General features: G+C 40.9%; 1 protein-coding gene across 1 annotated transcript in view; it reads right to left on the bottom strand.

Annotated features, from left to right (window-relative positions):
* The window catches only part of PHEX (phosphate regulating endopeptidase homolog X-linked), a 286267-nt gene that overhangs the window by 128021 nt on the left and 134996 nt on the right, over positions 1-23250 (bottom strand). Inside the window, exons 10-12 of the mRNA XM_040423656.1 lie at positions 22956-23049; positions 21536-21664; positions 14996-15097 (exon numbers count right to left, since the gene is read on the bottom strand). Of these exons, the coding sequence (XP_040279590.1) occupies positions 14996-15097; positions 21536-21664; positions 22956-23049 (325 nt within the window). The remainder of the gene's footprint in view (positions 1-14995; positions 15098-21535; positions 21665-22955; positions 23050-23250) is intronic.

Here is a 23250-nt window from a genome sequence, read left to right on the forward strand (position 1 = left end):
GTGACTGAACTCATGCCAGCGCAGCAGGAAAGTACAAGGGGGGTGGGGGATGATCTGTGGGGTTGCCCAGGTCCAATCAATGTAAAAGGTCCCTGGAATAGCCCAAAAAATTCTACCAGCAATCCAGCATAACATTCAGGGCACAGGACAAAACATCCGTCAAGCCCCGAATGTTTTCACCTAACGACGCCCCTGAGTCTAAGATAACTTCTCAGTCGGAAATGCCTAAAACGGATGCAAAATGTGCATAAATAAGCATAACGGATGCTTAAAATACAGGATCTGTTTTTTTGTTTACTTTTTTGTTTCTTCTGATGAATCAGAAGAACAGAAAACTGACAGTAATGTGAACGCGGGCTTGGACAGTAGTGCTATATAGTACATTATACCTACTAATGTGTACCTTGTGTACATGTTGTTTCGTAAGCACCTCCCAGGTTATAAAAAACAGTAATAATGTGTAATGTAGCACCAATGTACCTACAGTTCATGGGCGAGAGAGGGGCTCGGGTAGAAGGTTAGTGGGACCAGGGATGGGTAGTCAGAGAGGCTTGGAAAGGACCATGGGGCCCAATTCAGATTCCTGCTATGGGGCCCAATGAATTCTATGTGCGCCCCTGGTGCAGGGAGAGATGTTACTTGCAGGCACTAGGGACAGTGTTTAGAAAATACTTTATTTAAAAAAAAAAAAGATTGAGCTGTTCAGAGAAAGATTATTCATAGTGTAGGGAAAGGATGGGGAGGCATTATCCACAGTGTAGGGAGAGAGCAGGGACCAATAGGAGAGTGTACAGCCTGGGTAATAGGAGCTATTCTATTACACCTTGCTGCACTAATTGGGGTTACTAAAAGTGATCTATTACTAGAGATTTTAGGTTGTTTTAAACAGTGATTGGAGTAATACTATCTTCTGTTATTGGGTTGAAAGTGCTGTCTGATACAAGCAGTTTTGGGGTGTATTTAGTTGATCTCTAACTACTTGCTTTCATCCTTGCTTCTGTACTGAAAGTGCTGCCTGATATAACCAGTTTTGGGGTGTATTTATTTGAAATATAAAAATACGTCTATTCATCCTTGTTTTTGTCGTGAATTTGCAGTCTGATACAGCCAGTTTTAGGGTCCATTCACATGTCAGTGTGTGTTTTGCGGATTTACGAATCCGCGGATCCACAAAACACTGATATTTGCATTGTGCATCCCGCATTTTGCGGAACGCACATCGCCGGCACTTAATAGAAAATGCCTAATCTTGTCCGCAATTGTGGACAAGAATAGGACATGTTCTATTTTTTTCGGGATTGGAATTGCGGACCCGGAAGTGGAGGTCCGCATTTCCGGATTCAGGGAGCACATCGTGCGACCCCATAGAAATGAATGGGTCCGCAATTCCGTTCCGCAAAAGGCGGAACAGAATTGTGGATGTGTGAATGGACCCTTAGGGTCTGTTTATTTCATATATAAAAGTACTTCCATTCATCCTTGCTTCTGGAGTGAATTTGCAGTCTGATACAACCTGTTTTGGGGTGTGTTTATTTTAAATACGTAAAAGTACGTCCATTCATTATTGCTTTTGGGGTGAATTTGCAGTCTGATACAAACAGTTTTGGGGTGTATTTATTTGATATATATAACTATTTCCATTCACCCTTGCTTCTGTACTGAAAGTGCTGTCTGATACAACCAGTTTTGGGGTGTATTTAGTTTATACATAAGTACTTGCAGTCCGACATGTTGCATGGGTGAAGAAAGCAAGCTCCTCGGGCTTAAGAAAAAAAAAGATACCTTAAAGACAGAGAACAGATAACCCGAAAACAGTTATACCTGCCGAGGCCGCTCTTCACCAAAGCAGAACACTTCTCTACACACTTTTAGGGTGGTCAAATTCTTTTACACTTAATTTGATGCCTCAATCAGTAGTTGCGGAGTTGGTGTGAAATAGCAGCCTGATACTACACACTTTAGGGTGAGTTCCCACTTCAGTTATTTGATCAGTTATTACTATAATTTTTTGTGAGCCAAAACCAGTAGTAAAGCCTACTCAGAGATAAGGTGTAATGGAAAAATCTGCGCTTGTTCTGTGTTTTTGACGCAAACCTGGTTTGATACTACACATTTTAGGGTGTTCAAATTCTTTTACACTTAATTTAATGCGTCAATCAATATTTGTTGAGTTGCTGCAAAATTGTGGCCTGATAATATTGCTTTTTTACCCTTGCATTTAATTTTACAATACAGTATGTCCAACAGACAGGCGAGGAGGAGAGATCCCCTGCTTCTTCTGGTAGGCGGGCAAGTAGCGACTATAATAGTTGCGTGGGAGCTGGTGTTGCGAGCGGTCAGGCACGTGTACCTGAGACTGGTGAGGGTGACTTCAGTGATGTGCAGACAGTGGCGGTCAATGGTGTGGCCGATCGCACGTGGGAGCCGGGTGAAGAGGGGGCTTCATCATCATTAGCAGAAGAGGGTTCCAGCTTACGCGTGAGGCAGCAGCTGAGCCAGCAGGGTGGTAGAGTGGCCATGAGTCAGTATGGTCTCAGCAGTGTGAGATCTGTAGCCAAAATGTGCCCGGGGTAGACTACCTGCTACGCAGTGGCCTACCTGTCCGGAAAGAAGTAGCGGTGTGCGGGTTCACGGATGCTGCGGTAGCAGGCAGTCAGAACGGAGTGGTGGGAGGAAAATGCCATACTCGGCGGAGTGGGAATTTTTCATCAAGACACCAGAGGACGATCAGCATGGCCCACTCTGTGACTGGGCCACTGTGTTGACTCCTCATGCGATTCCAACCCTTACCACTCTGTGACTGGGCCACTGTGTTGACGACTCATGCGATTCCCACCCTTACCACTCTGTGACTGGGCCACTGTGTTGACGGCTCATGAGATTCCCACTCTAACCACTCTGTGACTGTGTTGACTCCTCATGCTGTTGCCAACTCATCACTTCGTCATGGAGGCACTACTTTTTTCAGCGTGTAACAGAACAGATTCTGTAGACATCTATGTGGAATCAGCTAATGAGGGTGCAAAAGGAGTGCGCTTCTTCTTGACACTAACATTGACCTGTAAGCCTGAGTTCACACTTGAGTTATTTGGTCAGTTTTGGCCCCGTGACTGCCCAAATATGTGAAGTATGCAGTGATTCTAAGAGCGACACCTGTCATCTGCGTGTCATACTGACTCACAGTATTGTTTCACTAGCACAGCAGACTCCCTATGTATGTTACTGCAAGGCACGGTGTTCTAAACCTCTATACAGGCTGTCAGCAGTCAGGAAATAACAGTTTTTAACGTGATTCATCCCAAATTAATTTGGATCGAATTAAATTCAGCGAACCATCCAAATTTTATTGTTTAGAAATTTGCTCATTTCTAGTGGTGGGCTTTGTTACTGATTTTGCATTGGGACACAGGAATTTCAAGTTATGCACATACCTGTATGGAGTCCTGCACATACCTGTATGAACTGCAGACACTCAGTGTGTGTCACTGTATGGTGCCTACAGAGGCTGTTGCAACAAGAAATATGGAGCCATAATATGGTAGTAACCATGAGCCCTAGAAGGCTAGAGTTATGGAAGATTCATTTGGAAATGTGCTATTATTTGGCGTCACTATTTGCCCATCCTCATATGTTTTAAAGCATTGCACTGTATATTGAAAGGTAAAAATCTGATTCAATGTATCCGTTATTTGAGGCACTGTTACACGTCAGTCCGTCAGTCAACCTAAACACATCTAAAAACCCTCCTCTCAGTCCCCAGCATCTAGTTAACCATCACAGGCATTGAATTAAGCTCCATTCTTGACTTATGCTTCATTCAGTGATAATGTGAAATTCAGCCACTCTGGAACACTTCATAAGTGCGTCCGTTTTGCTTATTCTCTCCCTACTGTCTCATCCACAATCAATTTTGTTGTGTTTTGTCCAATGAGCCATCATTTCTGACCACACTTTTCTAAATCTTAAGGGCAAAGTTGAACTGTCAAATGTGTACCTGCTTAATCTCTGTTCACATCTTGACTTTTGCTTTCATTAGTGGTACTGTATATTTCAAGAGTATTCCCTCTCATATACCACGAATGGACACCTTCCACATATGCCACTGTACAGACGTGTTAGGTTTTGCTTTCGTAGATGGTATATGCCAACAATATTCCCCCAACATATGCCTCTGATGGATGCCTCACACATATGCCACTGCACAGACAAACCGTATATGGAGAAAAATATTGGGACATACCTCTTAGTCATTGAATTCAGTTGTTTCATTAAGTCCCATGGCCACAGTTGTGTAAAATCGAGCACCTAGCCATGCAATCTGCCTTTACAAACATTTGTGAAAGAATGGGTCTTTCTAAAGAGCTCAATGAATTCAAGCGTGGTACTGTAGGATGTCACAATTATACGTTTTTTTGTGACATTTCTTTTCTCCTAGGTATTCCACGATCTATTGTGAGTGGTATCATTGTAAAGGGGAAATGCTTACAAACCACAGCAACTTAGCTACAAAGTGGTGAACCACATAAAGTTACAGAACAGGGTTACCAAGCGTTGAGGTGTTTAGTGCATAAAAGCAACTCTCTGCTGACTGTAAAGTCCAAAACTATTAACAGCAGCATAAAAACTGTACATCGGGAGCTTCATGTCATTGGTTCATGGTCGAGCAGCTGCATGAAAATCTCATAATCAAAAAGCTCATTAGCAATTGTCAGATAAAGTTGTAGAAAGCACATTGCCACTGGACTCTGGAGCAGCGGAACATGTTTTGTAGAGTGACAAATCATATTTCTCTTTCTGGCAGCCTGATGGACAAGGCTGGATTTGGCAAATACCAGGAGAATGTTACTTGCCTGACTGCATTGTGCCAACAGTAAATTTTGGTGGAAGAGGGATAATGCTATTGGGTTGTTTTTCAGGATGTGGCCTAGGCCCCTTAGTTCCAGTAAAAATCCTAATCCTTCAGCATATCAAGACATTTTGGATAATTGTATGTTTCTACCTTTGTGGGAACAATTTGGAGTAGGCCCTTTTCTGTTCTAGCATGACTGTACCACAGTGCACAAAGTAAAGTCCATAAAGGCATGGTTGGGTGAGCTTGATATGGAAGAACTTTAGTGGCTTCACAGAGCCCTGACTTCGATCCCACTGAACAAATACTCTTCTGAATGCATGGCCAAAAATTCCTACAAACACACTCCAAAATCTTGTAGAACACCTTCCCAAAAGAGTGGAAGCCTTGTAGCTGCAAAGGAAGAACCAACGTGTTGGTGCCTCAATACTTTTGTCCATATAGTGCATGTCAGCCATTCTACATTTTTACAGTGTCCATAGGTATAGTAAGGTGCAGCAGATCATAAGTACATGGAGGTCTGCAGACACGGTCAGCATGTGCACTGAAAGCTTTCCCATTGTATTAAAAATGAGATATGGGCAGAGCCCTTCTGTTACCTGTGTAGCCAGAGGCAATAACATATGGAGTGTAGGCAGGGGCGTACATAGAAATCACTAGGCCCCATAGCAGGAATCTGAATTGAGCCCCCATGCCCTATTTTTAGCCCCTCCCACTACCACCCATGGCCCTTCTGACTACCTGCCAGTGGTGTTCAGCATGTGCCGGATCTGATTGCAATTCTAGTAATTCTGCTCCTATGCCGGAACAGAATACCACAATCTTATCGCAAGTGTGTAACTAGTCTTACCTGATGAACTGTGCCCTCTACTGCTGCCTGCTATATAGTGCACCACCACCATATCCCACCCCATGAACTGTGTCTGCCACTTCTGCCACTTATTATATTTTATTATTATATTATATAGTGCCATACACCCGTAAAATGTGCCTGCTCAGCCTTTTATACTGCTTACTGCTGTCTGCTACTGCTTATTATATACTGCACCAATGACATACTACCCCAAATTGTGCCTGCTACTGCCTATAATATAGTTCATCACTGCCATACCCCTCCCCCCCAAGGCCCCCATGAACTGTCCCTTCTACTGGTGTTTTTTCTACATAGTGTTCCACCCTCCTAGTCCCATATCCTCCTTCTGAGCCCCAGGCTTCCAGACTTCCCTCATCCATGAACTTTTATTCTGCAGATGTCTTCTGCTTGACTTTTCTTGGCGCTCATTGTCACTGTGGAATCTTCAAGCAGCGCTGGAGACAGCAGTCACTCCTAATCTTGATGCTGCTGTCCCACAGTCAGACAGCGCTTCCTGGTAGGGTCAGCACGACATGACTGAAGTCCTGCATCATGACTTAGTAAAGTTTCTCTTCTGGGTGCTGGGCCAGCCAATCAGCAGCAGGCTCTGATAGAACTGCTTATGCTGATTGCTCAGCCCAGCTCCCTGCAGAGAAACAGAGCGCTCGGGCATGAATGGAGCCACAGCTACTGAGGGGATAGAAGAGCCCACAAAAGCACAAGGGGCTAGGGAAACCATGAGTATGCAGCTGGAAGGCAGGGCCTGAGGACTCAGGACAGGGGAGAGCCACTGTACTGTAATAAGGGGACGGGGCCTATCTTCCACGCCGGGCCCTTTCCCCCATGGGCCCCATAGCAGCTGTGTGGTCTGCCTCTATTGGAGGTACGCCACTGAGTGTAGGGCCGGCATGCTCTCTAGCGTGAAAAAATAGTAGCAGAATTTTCCTCAACAATCAAACCCTTTTACCATGTTAGCCTATTTACAAATAAACCAAATATTAACTATATAATAGGAAACTGATATTTCAATTAAAACAGAAGAAGGCAGCTCTCACCTGTGTCTCTTTGCCGGACATAGCACCTGAATTACGCTATTAATGAAACCTCCGAAAAACCTTGCAAGTCCAGCTCCAATGTTCAAGGTACAAAACTTTATTCCAGCGGTTTTAAAACCTTTCAGTACACGGATACATTGGTGTTATGCGTTTCATACCATTCTCAATATAGGTCCTTCTTCATGACGCAAAAATGCTCAAAAGATTGCACTATATATGCCCCACCCACCCCTGACCATGCAATCAGGAAATTACGTGGATCAGACACACACAGTGCAATCAAGACCACATGCGATAATTTCTAAAAAGGTATATATCACCCTCATATCATACAATAAAAATATACGCATAATATTACTATTATTAAAACAATTGTTTGATAAAGGCTGGCTTACAAGCAGTCCCATGAAGGAATGACATATATCCTAATTCTGTAAAATAATATCCTGTCTTTTGTTTAACCCCTGCAGGTGACATGTGGCTAACTGGAGCATCCAGTATGCCTCCCTGTAACCGACAATCCAAATCCATACATGTAATCAGATAAATCGCATTCTTGGTGTTACAATTAAGATAAGATTTAATCACAAATTCTTTGTCATTGACAGTGGATTTAAATCGGTTTGTAACCAGCATGTGGCTACAGCAGTTACATCTGCCATGACCACATTTCTAGCTTCCTTTGCTGCTGATCCATGTGGGATTCAAAAATACAGAATCTGTAAATAGACTGGGGCTGAGTGTTTGACCAAGAGTCGGGGCTTTGCGTGCTGCACATCTAATGCCTAATGCCCTCCTCTACTATACCTGACTACTGATTGTCATACCTAAGGAGAGGTACATTTTTTTTTATTATTTTGCAAATTTCACTATATTGCTCACTGAATTGAGTTACAAAAGTTAGTGGCATTATTTTTATTTTTAGTAGAGCACTGCCAATATCTATCATCGGAAGCTTGTTTCTCAGGAAAAATGAATGTGTTTCTCTCCATTCTGGAAACTGTTTTATAGTGGTTTAATGTTGCTCTCCTCAAATACGTTGTACAAGCGAGTCTTCTCATAATATTGTTAGCTTTAAGATTAAAGGATTTCTCATCCGTGCAGTTTCTTTTGGCCCTAATCAATTCACCCTTCGGGATATTATGAATAACATGTAGTGGGTGACATGAAGACGCATGGAGTATGGTATTCCCTGCCGTATCCTTCCTATGTGTACATGTACAAACTGCGGGCGTACTCGCATCCCCCCTCAGGCACAAATCCAGAAAATGTATGGAATCCGGATCATGGTGGACATCAAATGTAATGGAGTCCACACATGAATTCAAGTAGCTCGTGAACAGTGGTATGGCTGCCACATCACCAGACCATACCATAAGCAGGTCATCGATGTAGCGGCCATACCACTGCACACAGCCACCGAAAGGGAGAGTGTCGATGAGGATAAATATATTGGCTATGGAGGGAGAGAACTTAGATCCCATCGACACTCCAGAAACCTGGAGATAAAAATCATTGTTAAACATAAAGAAATTGTGCCTGAGGAGGAAATCAACAGCTGTACCCATGAATTTCTGCAATTCTTTAGTATAGTCACTGTATGCATCGAAGAACCAGGACAATGCCCTCAGAGCCAGATCTTGGGGGATATTTGTGTACAGTGACACCACATCCACGGAAATCCATCTGAACCCCTCACTCCATCTGAATTCAGAGAATGCCTGAAGCACAGACTTGGTATCCTTCAAAAACCCAGGAATCATGGGAACCAATGATTGTAAAAGAGAGTCTACCCACTCAGAAAGTTTTTCCGAGAAGGATCCAATCTCCGCCACTATAGTCCTTAGTGGGGGGAGGGAATATAACCTTATGAATCTTTGGCAGGGCATGAAAAATAGAGATGACCAGATTGGCTACATACAGAGAGTGCAGAATTATTAGGCAAGTTGTATTTTTGAGGATTAATTTTATTATTGAACAACAACCATGTTCTCAATGAACCCAAAAAACTCATTAATATCAAAGCTGAATATTTTTGGAAGTAGTTTTTAGTTTGTTTTTAGTTTTAGCTATTTTAGGGGGATATCTGTGTGTGCAGGTGACTATTACTGTGCATAATTATTAGGCAACTTAACAAAAAACAAATATATACCCATTTCAATTATTTATTTTTACCAGTCAAACCAATATAACATCTCAACATTCACAAATATACATTTCTGACATTCAAAAACAAAACAAAAACAAATCAGTGACCAATATAGCCACCTTTCTTTGCAAGGACACTCAAAAGCCTGCCATCCATGGATTCTGTCAGTGTTTTGATCTGTTCACCATCAACATTGCGTGCAGCAGCAACCACAGCCTCCCAGACACTGTTCAGAGAGGTGTACTGTTTTCCCTCCTTGTAAATCTCACATTTGATGATGGACCACAGGTTCTCAATGGAGTTCAGATCAGGTGAACAAGGAGGCCATGTCATTAGATTTTCTTCTTTTATACCCTTTCTTGCCAGCCACGCTGTGGAGTACTTGGACGCGTGTGATGGAGCATTGTCCTGCATGAAAATCATGTTTTTCTTGAAGGATGCAGACTTCTTCCTGTACCACTGCTTGAAGAAGGTGTCTTCCAGAAACTGGCAGTAGGACTGGGAGTTGAGCTTGACTCCATCCTCAACCCGAAAAGGCCCCACAAGCTCATCTTTGATGATACCAGCCCAAACCAGTACTCCACCTCCACCTTGCTGGCGTCTGAGTCGGACTGGAGCTCTCTGCCCTTTACCAATCCAGCCACGGGCCCATCCATCTGGCCCATGAAGACTCACTCTTATTTCATCAGTCCATAAAACCTTAGAAAAATCAGTCTTGAGATATTTCTTGGCCCAGTCTTGACGTTTCAGCTTGTGTGTCTTGTTCAGTGGTGGTCGTCTTTCAGCCTTTCTTACCTTGGCCATGTCTCTGAGTATTGCACACCTTGTGCTTTTGGGCACTCCAGTGATGTTGCAGCTCTGAAATATGGCCAAACTGGTGGCAAGTGGCATCTTGGCAGCTGCACGCTTGACTTTTCTCAGTTCATGGGCAGTTATTTTGCGCCTTGGTTTTTCCACACGCTTCTTGCGACCCTGTTGACTATTTTGAATGAAACGCTTGATTGTTCGATGATCACGCTTCAGAAGCTTTGCAATTTTAAGAGTGCTGCATCCCTCTGCAAGATATCTCACTATTTTTGACTTTTCTGAGCCTGTCAAGTCCTTCTTTTGACCCATTTTGCCAAAGGAAAGGGAGTTGCCTAATAATTATGCACACCTAATATAGGGTGTTGATGTCATTAGACCACACCCCTTCTCATTACAGAGATGCACATCACCTAATATGCTTAATTGATAGTAGGCTTTCGAGCCTATACAGCTTGGAGTAAGACAACATGCATAAAGAGGATGATGTGGTCAAAATACTCATTTGCCTAATAATTCTGCACGCAGTGTATATATAGTCATATTCTTTTTTATTAAAGATGCCCAGGTCCATACCCAATGTCAAAAACTTGACCAGTTCAGCTTGATAAGAAAGTAGAGGATTGCCCCTTAGCGCGGTATAAACAGAAGTGTTATTTAACATCCTCTGCACCTGTGACTTATATACCGCGTTATCCAAAACGACAACTGCTCCTCCCTTATCTGCATTTTTTATGATCAGGTCATCTCTATCTTTCAGATCCCGCAATGCCTTTAATTCCAATGGAGACATGCTGGAGCGTTTTTTGCATCCCGTGTGAGGCGGACGCCAGTTCAACATGTATTTATCATTCAGAGCACATAGATCCCTCTCCACCAATTCTTAATAGCGATCCAAAGCCAGGGACCTTGACTGAAGGGGATAAAAATCCCTTTTACTAGTAGTAAATGATGAAGTTCTGTTCATTAGTTCAAGGTCATCCGGCTTTGTATGCATTTCTTGCAGAGAGGCTACGTGCAATTATTCAGAAAACAACATTGCATTGCCCTGAGATAAACCACTGCCCTGTGTAGACACTAATAAATCATGTGCCAAAGGTTGATTCAATTCTACATGTACATTTTTAGTAGCTACATCCTCAAAATGTTTTTTCAGGGTAAGACTACGAGCAAATCGGTTAACATCCAAAATATTAGAGAAAATCAAAAACACTCCTGCGCTCCCATACAAAAAAATCTACCAACCTATAGTTGAAGGTCCGCTGCACAGTGTATATAATGGGCTTTGCTGCTGACGCCCAGGGTACAAAATTGATTAAATGTTGATTTACCTTACGGTAAAAGCTTACACTGGCGCTGGTAGGTAGAAATGTGACACATACTGTAAAATACAGTGGCTAGATGAATATTCCGATTTAGTAAAAGATGGATATCATTGACAATCCAATGAATTAATCACCGCAATGATAATTACCTTTTCTCTGGATGTGGGCTGGAGAAATAGTCTAAGTTCTTTAAATATTTGCACGGTTCCCGTTCCTGTGTGTAGAGGGGTGTGAAGAGAGGCAAGAACTTCACTGCTCACCTGCTAGCATTCACACTGCTCCGGCCGGTAGCTGCGTGGTGCGAGGGAGCAGACTATGGTTTCGGCGTCCAGGATTTTCTGTGCGTGTGACGTCACCGCGAAGTACTACTGGTGCTCTCAGAGATCAAAGTTCATCCATGGATGAACTTTGATCTCTGGGAGCACCAGTAGTACTTCGCGGTGACGTCACACGCACAGAAAATCCTGGACGCCGAAACCATAGTCTGCTCCCTCGCACCACGCAGCTACCGGCCGGAGCAGTGTGAATGCTAGCAGGTGAGCAGTGAAGTTCTTGCCTCTCTTCACACCCCTCTACACACAGGAACGGGAACCGTGCAAATATTTAAAGAACTTAGACTATTTCTCCAGCCCACATCCAGAGAAAAGGTAATTATCATTGCGGTGATTAATTCATTGGATTGTCAATGATATCCATCTTTTACTAAATCGGAATATTCATCTAGCCACTGTATTTTATGTGTCACATTTCTACCTACCAGCGCCAGTGTAAGCTTTTATCGTAAGGTAAATCAACATTTGATTAACATCCAAAATAGTCTTATACAAATCAAACTGATATGTGGGAGAAAATGATAAGCCCCTCTTTAAAACATTAATCTGGTCAATTGACACAATAGAGGCTGACAGGATCACCACCTGCAAGTCGGCTACTCTTTTCCTGTATTTTTCTGTGCCGCCTCCCCGCCCTTGGTTTTTTGCGGCTCTTCTATGGTGCGGAATCATTGCAGAAGAAAGACCTTCTCCTGCCGCCTGCGTTAACCCTGAGTTATCCGTGGTTGCTGAGTCCAAGGAATCGACATCAGTTGAGCTGAATGATACTTTAGAGGATGGTTTCCTTTTAGAACGCAATCTCCTCAGAATAGATCGTGGTAAGTTAGCTTTGGATTCAGACCAGTTATATACAGTGTTATTGTTATAGTCCAACAGATCCCTATTGTACTTTGCCTGTTTGGATTGAATAATGTTATCCTCCAATTTCGTAAGGTTTTCTTTTAGTTTGTTAATTAGATCTTTAAACACCAGATTATTTACAAATGGTAACAATGAGTCCTGTGTTTTTCTTATTTAATCTCTTAAATCTGCAAGAGTTTTGTTGCTCCTGTTGCACAATTAATTGCATAAGTTTGATTGAACAGTCTGAGAGAATCGCCTGCCATTGTAATGTGAAGGTATCTGAATACACCGTTGTGGGATTTTTTATCAACCTCAAGCCCCGTGGGATCATCATCTTATCCATATACTTTTGGAGCGTGGTTGAGTCCCACCAGGTGCGTAACTCCTTTACTAGTAATCTCTCCAGTGAGGACATGAGTCCGTTAACATTGAGTTTATCCCGTGTAGACTGATCCGAGATATCAAAGATGGCATTCATCCTTAGCAAACGTTCGCCATCTTCCTCCATCGGGCGCATTGAAATGTGCGCCATATCTCGCTTCAACATAAAACCGAAACAATCAGAAAATATTGCTCAGTGTGTATACACACACACACAGGGAGTGCACGCTGACCAGGTACTTTGTAACAAAAACAGAAGAAGGCAGCTCTCACCTGTCTCCCTGCCATGAGCCCGGACATCGCGCCTGGATTACGCTATTAATGAAACCTCAAAAAAAAACTTGCAAGTCCAGCTCCAATGTTCAAAAGAGTATTCCAAACATTGCATCCAAAATAATGATGTTCTGTATACTGTATTGTAGTGCTCCACTTCACAAGTTAAACTTCTTGTCTTAGAAATCAAACACTCTGCTTTACAAGGACACAAAACTTTTTTTGGGCAAGAAAGAAAAAGTTTCTGTTCTGTTAAAACTGTTCTAGCAAGCATTGATTGTAAATGACTCACAGAGTTGGACATTCCTCAAAATGAACATTTGGAATTGTGTAATGAAAATACACAGAGTATAGCTATAACAATAACAACATAACAAGATTTGTCAGATGAAATTAGTTAAATTAGTATGACACCAAAAGTATAATATAGTCATTAAAGTGGGGTTTTACATCACACATACTAGGAACCTTTTATGTTGATGAAATACTTTTTAGCTTCATGACAATATTTCAGCTCTAATATTTTGTTTGGTAGTCCGGGTCTCAACTACTTTCGCTATAATAATACATGGTCAGCTCAAGATTTAATTCTGGTCTAGCTCAGTATACTTAAAGGGAACCTGTCACATAGAACATGGTGTCTGAGCTGCAGGCTTCATGTTACAGAGCAGGAGGAGCTGACAAGATTGCTCATTCTGAGCTTTGAAGTCCAGAAGGCGGTCCTATCAGTGAATGACAGCCCTCCCTTTATGACTCTGTATACAAAGATTGCTGTCAATCACTGATAGGACCGTCTCCTTGATGACAAATCCCAGAAAGAGCAGGAATTTAAAAGAATTAAATGCAAGTTATACTGAATCTTCTACCACAAATCTATATATCTATCTGATAAGCTTCTACTGCTCTATAACTCAGGTACCATGTTCAATGTGACAGGTTCCCTTTAAAGCGTATCACCAGCATAATCAACCATAGTAGACCACGCATACTGCATGGTAGGGTTGATCATGTTGACTGCAATGACCTAAGTTGCAGAAATCAGAGGTGATCTTTTAGAGAAATGTGTACAATGCTCACAATCAGCACATGCCCCGTTCAGTTCTCAGAGGGGTTCCCCCGTTTTGAGATCCAAACTGAACATGCGCCAACTGTACTCTCGCTGGCTCATGCACGAGATTTCAGGGCCAGACATCTTAACAGTGAGTCTGTCATCAGCGACATTGTTACCAAGCATACTACCAGATTGGCTTAGCTCACCAGATTCCAACTGTGCCATTCTTATAGCAATCCATGACTTTCTTGTAAATAATATCATCTTTTTGAAATATGCAAATGATGCCTTTAGAGCAATGAGAGCAGTGGCATTGTTCTCATTGCACAGAAGCTCCGCTCCATTCCTCCTCACCACTCCCAGGACGAGCACGCAGCAAAACACACTTTACAGAGTGTGGCGGAGGATACATCCAGATGACTGATCTTGATCAATACAGGTTACTTATCAAGTCTTATATTTGTTCTGATGTTTCATTGCGACTGGGCAACACTACTTGAGGTAGTCAGTATATTACCTTGATAGTGTCAGTGTTCACATCCTGCAGGATGGTTTTGATTGACAAATAGCACACTATTTTGTATTTGTACCAGAGAGTGTTCTCCATCTAATATGTTCTTGTTTGTTTTGTAATTGTTTATGTATTTTATTTTACTGTGTATAGCCACTCCATTAGTGGTGTATGTTTGGTATATTTGGCATATTGTTGTATTGAAGAGCATTTTGGGATTGATCATAAATACACAGACCCACATTTATTCAGACTGGTGTTTCTTATGCCAGTCTTGCATGTTTGTTGGAGTCATTTGCACAACATTTATTGAAAATCAGAAAACTAAGTCTATGCTAAAAAAAAGTTGTGCTCAAATATGCACTACTTTATGACTTTAGAATTAATAAATACATTTGTTGGAAAGTTGATGGTCCCGCTGTCTTCTGGTAAACTTTACCAAATTTTGATTGCACTTTACAAAACTAAAAGGTATGTAAGTATGGTGTGCACAATGGTTTGCAACATTATTCCAAAAAACTGGTGCAAAGAAGTTGATAAATTCCCCCTAATAGTTTTTAACAATTTACCTTCTCCTTGGCTTTAATTTTGGTCGCTTCATCCATCCAGTCATTCTCTTTTTCCAGCATGTCAATGAAAGCCCAACGGATCCCTTCGATCACTTCTTCCATCTAGTCAACAAAAGTTTAAGCATATCATAAACATATGTTTGCTTAGCATGTACAAGATAACACTCTCTAACACAAAGCCATAGGTAAGGGCTCATTCACATGGCCTGATATACAAGGAAATGATCTGGACCAAACCTTGCTCAGCTTACATTTACATACAGCAATTATCCCCACTGTATGAGCATGGAGGATCATTACTGTGATCATTCATTCAGCCCCATACAATTTTATTAATACAGGGCAATGTGCTGTCAACAAATGATGACTTTATATGCTGTATATATGTGAGTTTAATGGTGCAAGTTAAACCAGCATTCTGTGCTTCTCCCTCAATTATTTACACAGCAGAGCGTCCTGCTGCCAGCTCCCCCCCCCTCCTCGTCAGCTTTAATTTGTGAAGGAACCCTCAGAAAGTACTGAATTGCCCAGCAGAACCACCAGAAGACAAATCAAGAATTACAAAATTAAATTAACAGGCTCTTTTTGTAATAGACATGCCAGGTCCTCCAAATAAATAGAAATTCTTTGTAGCTTTTCTTGACTCAGGCTAAGGCCTCATGTACACGGCCGTATGTATTTTTGCAGTCTGCAAAAAACGGTTCCGCAAAAAATACGGATGACGTCTGTGTGTATTCTGTATTTTGCGGAATGGAACAGCTGGCCCCTAATAGAACAGTCCTATCCTTGTCCGTAATTTGGACAATAATTGGACATGTTCTATTTTATTGCAGAACGGACATACGGATATATGGAAACAGAATGCACACAGAGTAACATCCATTTTTTTGGCGGAACCATTGAAATGAATGGTTCCGCCTACGGTTCTCAAAAGAAATGGAATGGACATGGAAAGAAAATATGTTTGTGTGCATGAGCCCTAAGAGGTGTTCTCCTCCACCAGAGACTTTGATTCATGCAGAGCTATTCTACCCATCAAAAAATGGAAATAACAATAGAACGTGCAACAGATTAAACAATAGGAGAGATTTATCAAAACTGGTGTAAAAGGAAAGCTGTCTTAGTTGCCCATAGCAACCAATCAGATTCCACCTTTAATTTTTCAAAGGAGCTCTGAAAAATGAAAGGTGAAATTTGATTGTTTGCTATGGGCAAATAAGTCAATTTTTCTTTACACCAGTTTTGATAAATCTCCCTGATCGCGCTTTGATTTCTAGTAATAGATTATTGCCCTTATTTCAGAATAATGGGATTTGAAAAAAAAAAGTATTCTAAACCAGAAAACTGCTTTATACTCCAAGTTGTTTGGTTGTTATATGAAAAACTGCAGAATATATTTTATTATTTTTCTGCTATTCATTTAGTACATAGATTGTAAATTCTAGTATTATTCTCTGTCCCCAGAAAGACAGTCTACATTTCTTTTCTCACATACTGAATATATCAAGACTAGTGCCAGAAGAAGCCAATTGGCTAAGCAGTATGTTGGAGGAAGGTAAAATGCTTGGAGGAAACCCAGGCAAGCACAGCAAGAACATAAGAACCCATACAGGTGCTGCCCTGATCATATTCACACAGTGCTGTGAACCCAGTAAAAGCCGAAAGCTAAAAATAAATAAAACACACAAACCAAACACAGACAATTTACTATGTGATTTTGCACAATTTTCACACCTATTTCAACAAGTTTAAATAATGTAAGGACCTTGTTAAAAGAAATATTATAAAATTGAAAATGAAATAGAATTTCATAACTTTTCTATATAAAATAAAATTAAGTTTATTTGCTAAAATTGTAATATTCATTCCTGAGATTCATTAAGAGGAAAATAATGAGCTGCTATTTCTGTTATATCATAATAATACATTCTAGAAAACAGTCCTGTATGTGGAAAATGAAGTTAGATTAGGAGAATGTGTGGGAGAAAGTGAGAGTAAATATGTGCCAGGTCGGATTACTTTGTCCTCATCAGACCTAGAAAAACATTTCTATAAAAAATATTTTTTATGCAATGGCTTTGTTAGGACACAGCGCTGCTATTTCCATGACACACGTCTAGAACCATGAAAACGTATCTGTCAGCGTAATAATGTCCTTTGGCTCTGATTTTAAATATACAATTTACAAAACATTGACATTTGTGCGCTGTTGGCGTGAATAGAAGCACTACAGTTTTTATTCTCTAATGAAAGCTTATTGTGCAATCTTAAAAGTACTCTGAGAAGCATCCAGGGTAAGAATTAAAAGGGTTGTTCCTTTAAGACAAATATCCCCTATCCACAAGATAGGATACCCTATCTACAGGATAGGGAATGTATCTGATTTGAGACCCACACCAATCATGAGAACTCGGATGCATACTCCTTGTTTGAATAGAGCACCAGTCAGCTATCTCTGGCAGTCTTAAAGAGTTGAATGGAACACTCCATTCAAACAGGATGCACAGACTCCTGTTCTCGTGATCAGAAGGGGTCTCAGTAGTCTGACCCTCTGATCAGACACATATCCATTATCCTATGGATAGGGGATAAGTTGTCTTAATTGGACATCCCGTTTAAGAGAATACTGGTACAGCTGTGAGACGCCATTGCCCCACTTCTCCCAGTGGCCCCGACCCCCCTTCTGCTGCCTTCTTCCCCACGGTGCCAAACGCTGGGTCTGGTCTGTCCCTCCACTCAGGCTGAGGCCTGCTTTCCAGCAAGACCACTCCTCATATGCCCATAGGGCACACATGTGCTCCCCTTCTGGCTCATAAAGGGCCAGTGCATACTCTTATCTTCACCAGTCAATGGCTGGCAACCGTGGGGTACCTAAGGCACCTTCCCCTGTGAGAACAGATACGTTTTCATGATTCTAGCCAATGGACGTGTGTAATGGAAATAGCAGCACTCTGTGCTAACAAAACCATTGCAAAAAATATATTTCATAGAAATGCTTCTCTAGGTCTAATGAGAACAAAGTAAAGCAACCTGGCACATATTAAATCTTATTTTCTCCAACGCATTCTTCTAATTCTGTCTGATTTCATGTTCATAAAGGACTGTTCTAGGATGTATTATGAAATCACAGAAATAGCAGCTCATTAATTTCTTCTTAAAGAGGACCTTTCATCAGTTTAGCAAAAGTCTAATTAGGGTGTTACCTTATAGGGCGGCCCCCAATGATGCCATGGCTGTTGTTTTTGTTCCAAAAAAAAAAAAACACGTTCGTCCGCTGTGGCCCCCCCCCATCCCCCGTTGATTTTGGCGCCTTGTATTATAATGAGGAGTATTGGAACATTGAGGAGGAGACTGAGTCTTTCTCAGTGGGCGTCTCCTTCTCCCTGGCTGTAGCACTGTCCAATTGCAGTGCAGAGCGTCACAGCCAGGGAGTTTTTTTCTCCCTGGCTGTGACGCTCTGCGCTGCGATTGGACAGTGCTACAGCCAGGGAGAAGGAGACGCCCATTGAGAAACCCTGGCATCTCCTCCTCCCTGTTCCAATGCCAGTAATTAGCATACTGAGATGGGAAAATACCAGAGGGCATAGCGGGCGAATGGAGCGACTCTCAGGAATAATAGTAAGCACTATAGGATCCCTGCTTTATGCCCTACGTAACGTGCTACTTATCTTGTAAAGTCTCGACCCATGAAAGGTTCTTTTTAATGAATCTCAGGAATTAAGATTACAATTTTAGCAAATAAACTATTTATTTTACATAGAAAAGTTAGGAATCTTTTATCCAGAGATAAACAGGACTATAGGGAATTCAGAAAGCTATTCGTTAAGGCGTGAAGCACTATTAGAGGTTGATTGGGAATAAGGGGATCTTTCCACTGTACGCCTCTCTGGCATAATTATTACTTACAAGAGTTGGATGATTTAGCTGAAGAAAAATATTGGCAAAAAAAATATTATTTTGTATGTTGCAAGTGGTGAGTAATGGAGATATACTTCCCTTTTTGGAATTGACACAAAGAGAGCATATTATTTATTTATCTTGGTTTAGATATTTACAGTTAAGTTTGGCACTTTCTAGCGTAAAGGGGAAATTTTTGTTACAGATAGATACTTTTACACTTGTGAATGATGTGATGGGAAATTTGGGGCAAAAGTAAAAAAAATTCTCAACTTTATAAATTGCTTCTTGAAGGACTATTTAATAGTATACGTTCCCCCGGACAAAAGGTTTGGGAATATGGCTTAAGGCTCCAACCAGATGATTGGGGGAAAATAATGACTAGTGTCACATAATTTTAATTATGTTTTGGTTCAATTTAATATTTTACATAGAGTATATGTCACACCACTATGGCTCAATAAATGTGGGTTGAGAAATCCGTCTAATTGTCCACGGTGCGATTCACTTGGGGCTGATTATGTACACATGTTTTGATCTTGAATAAAACTAACAGAATATTGGGAGGCAATAGCTAAACTTATTACCCAAAAACTGAAAATAGTGATTCCATACACGGTGGAATGTTGGATCCTGGGTGATTTTTTCCCCAAATTATTTGTGATAAGTATAAAAGATTCCTCTTGATTAAAATAATTTTCATGGCAAGACTTTTGATCACGCGAAGTTGGTTTTCACGAAATACTCCTAATGTGTATATATGGTTGAATCTGGTCAATAAGATTAAGAATTATGAAAGAATCTTATATAAACAAAGAAACATTGAGGAGAAATGGAATAAGGTATGGAGGATCTGGAAGTCATAAGTTTTCCTGCCTTCACCCCACTTTTCAAAATTGTGGGGAAATGCCTGAGCACTTAGATAGGTTAGCAATAGGTTCCTTAGTTTGCTAAGTTCCTGCAAAGGTGTGATGTATTCTGTTGTCTGCCCATATACCTCTGTCTGTTTACTGGACTCTGACACTACACTGCATGACCTGACATATGCCTAACCATGTTTAGTTTCCCCTGAAGACGCCGACAGGCTCGGCGAAACATGTAGGGACACAGGTTTAGAGTTTTAGGCAGGAATTAGTCAGGGGGCCCATTAATCAATTCTCTGGAGTAAGAGATTGTTTATTATAAAACACCAAGATATTTTGGTACAAGAGGCACTGGCAGTGTATAAATAGATGTGGCCATTGACCCTGAAATCACTAACTCCTAAGTTTTAAATATTGCTCCCAAGTAATATGTGTTTTTTAAAAATCTTGCAATAAAATTGAGTTTTAAGTTTATCAGTCAGAGGAGCTGCAAAAAATACGCCTGGTCCATGTGACCCTTAAAATATTTAACTTCCATATTGACCCTTTACTGCCTGCCATGCCTTCGGACTATTTACCAGTAAGTATGTATTATGCCTGCCCTGACTTCCCTGAACCCTCTATACCCAGCACCAGTGTCTCTGACCCCCGTGAGTTAGCTGTTAGCTACTCCAGGAGGTAGTGTCCAGGCGGTTCCCCTGCAGTAAAGTCCAGATCCCTGTACAGGTGATAAATGGTGAATACCGAGGGACTGCCAGGATTAGGTTTAGCCCAAAGTCAAATCTGTTGGTTAACACAGTGGTTTCATGCCCACTGCCATAAAAATAATTTATATTACCAAGCCAAAACTGTTAAAATCTACAAAAATATTACATTTCATCCATCAGTACACTGTTTTGGACTTTGCTAAAAAAAAAAGCTCTGAACTTATATCACCTATTCACAGGTGACAGCTGAGATTACTAAAATCGGGGACCTTGGTCCTCCATCCTTTCCTACCAGAATAACCTCTCCTATTCGCCTGTTTCTGCACCTCTCATAGAGTTGTACAGAGTGATGGCACAGAAGTTCAGACAGTACTTCATATAACTAACTCTTCCTTATCATAGACATGCTGATGGGGATGGGTGGAGGACTGTGTCTAGTCCCCTATCTGACTTCTGAGACCCCCAATGACCTAATATTTTTCAACAATTTTTGGCTCACATCTCCATTTTAACATCCAGATTACAGTCACAGCATTCAGGCAATAGCATATTTGCTAACTCTGCTGAAACATCAAGGAGGCTCCTCAAAAGGAGAGAGGCATCCTGGACTCCTGGGATTGCTGGTAAATCTCCCTCAAAGTGGATGCAGGGCTGCTTTCTTCCACAAAGGAGCCCTCCATGCACTCTAACTATATGGGCCACTGGGATGCCGCATAATTAGCCCCGGCGCCCACACTTGCTCTGATAGAAGCATGATGCATCATGGAAAAGGGTGTGGTGCATCATGAGAGTGGCATGGCCTAAAAAGGAAAGGGCAGAGACTTTTAAAAAACTTGGCTTCATACCGTACTAAAAATTCTTGCATGCCAACTACAAAATGTTGGCAAATATAGGCAATAGAATGCAATAGGTAATACAATTAGACTCCTAACCTCTAGAGAAGAAAATAAATATTTTGCTGAAAATTGTTATCCTTTAAATACTTATAAAACGTTTGCATTTGTTTTTCTCATTATAAACATAGTTCATGTTTTATATTCATACATTTCTTATATACGTGTATAATACAGTACCATTAATTTCTTGTCCTCTTGGAAAAAAGAATCCACAAACATCTTTCCAACAGCGTAAGGGAGAGCATTTTCAATATAATTTACACATCTGTCCCAGCGTGCAGCCAAAGTATTTGTTCCTAAAAGAACCTGTAAAATAAAAAATGTCGTAAAGCTGTGGAATGTCATCACATTGAGAGAAAAATATATCAGAGGGTTCTTTATGATTGAATATAAATATAGGACGGCAAAAAAATATTTGAAAAATGTTTGTACCTGAGATTTATTGTAATGTGTTATAGATATTTGCCTACTTTTAAGATGTGATTTCAATAAGCAAATATACTTTTGTATGTATTGATAGAACAGAAGCCTAGCGATTCCCTAATTATTCTAGTGGGGGTTCACACAGACATCATTTAAAGGCATATTCCCATCTTGAGCATTTAGGGATATACACAGAATATGCAATAAACGCCTAATAAATAGAAGTTTCACCTCTTGTACTCAACTTTCAGAAGAACAGGGTCTCATGACCATTAAAATCAATCAATAGGTGGCAGCACTAAGCACTTTCTATACCTCCTACAGAAATTAATAAGGAGAGCTTTAATTTCAATAGGAAAGCTTCAAACAGAGGCCATAGGACTGCAAAAATTCCCTAAATACTCAAGATGGGAATATCCCATTCATGTGTGTGAAGGGGAACAGAAGATTGAGAAGATATCAGACTGGTTTCTGGTAATTAAAAAAAAACAGTAGCTGAGTACATCTATGGATATCAGATAAAGTACAAATCGTTCCATTGGTTGTGTCTAGCTCAATTCAAAAACAACTGGCTAGCTACATCTGTTGTAAGTGACCGAACTCTATCAGTTGTTCAGAACCAAATGCAAAAGTGACCATTAAAGGGATTGTCCAGTCATTCAAAATGTGTAAAAAAAAACGGCTGAGAATGCTTTAAGGCAATAAGAGAAATAATACTCATAAATCCCTCATGTTCTCATTCCAATGTTCTGTTCTTCCTGATTCCTCCTAACATGGACATGTGACCACTGCTGCCATTCACTGGCCATAATGGGCCACCACTGCAGCCAGTGTCGATTAGCTGCAGCATCATATGTCTATGTCAAGAAGGACCAAGTAGAGACTGGTGGGAGACCAGAGAGGCATCAGAGTAGGAGCGGGATCGTTGAGGTGAGAAACTTCCAAAAGCAAATATTAAAAAGAAAAATCTAGATTGTTGACTCCAGTGCAATTATGGCAACATTGTCATCATTTTCAGAACTTGTGTTCTATATAAACTCATCTGAAAAGTCTAAAGGGTCTCACAGCAAACTGTTTAGTTACAGCTCCTAAAAATCTATCACAGTTTTCAATTGTGATAATGAAGATATAATCTAAAAGGAAGCGCAGAAAAACAGAAAAGGCATTTCCTTACCCGTATATATTCCAGTTGTCTATATTGAAACCGTCTACTGAGATTTGAAATTCTTGAATACACAAATTTCCATATTAGGTAATTTGCAAGAGTCCTACAAAAACAACAAGAGTTATCTGTATATTAAAAGAAATGCACATTATGCCAATAAAGATCATTTAAAGGAGCTCTTGGGGACTATAACATAGATGGCTTATCCTGTCTAAATGAATGAAACAAGCTACAGTACCAGGCATATTGTTTTGTACAGGAAAGCCATTGGGCTGATGTAACCCACCCAGACACCCACCAATCA

Source organism: Bufo bufo, chromosome 3, assembly GCF_905171765.1.
Source record: "Bufo bufo chromosome 3, aBufBuf1.1, whole genome shotgun sequence".
Taxonomy (NCBI): Eukaryota; Metazoa; Chordata; class Amphibia; order Anura; family Bufonidae; genus Bufo; species Bufo bufo.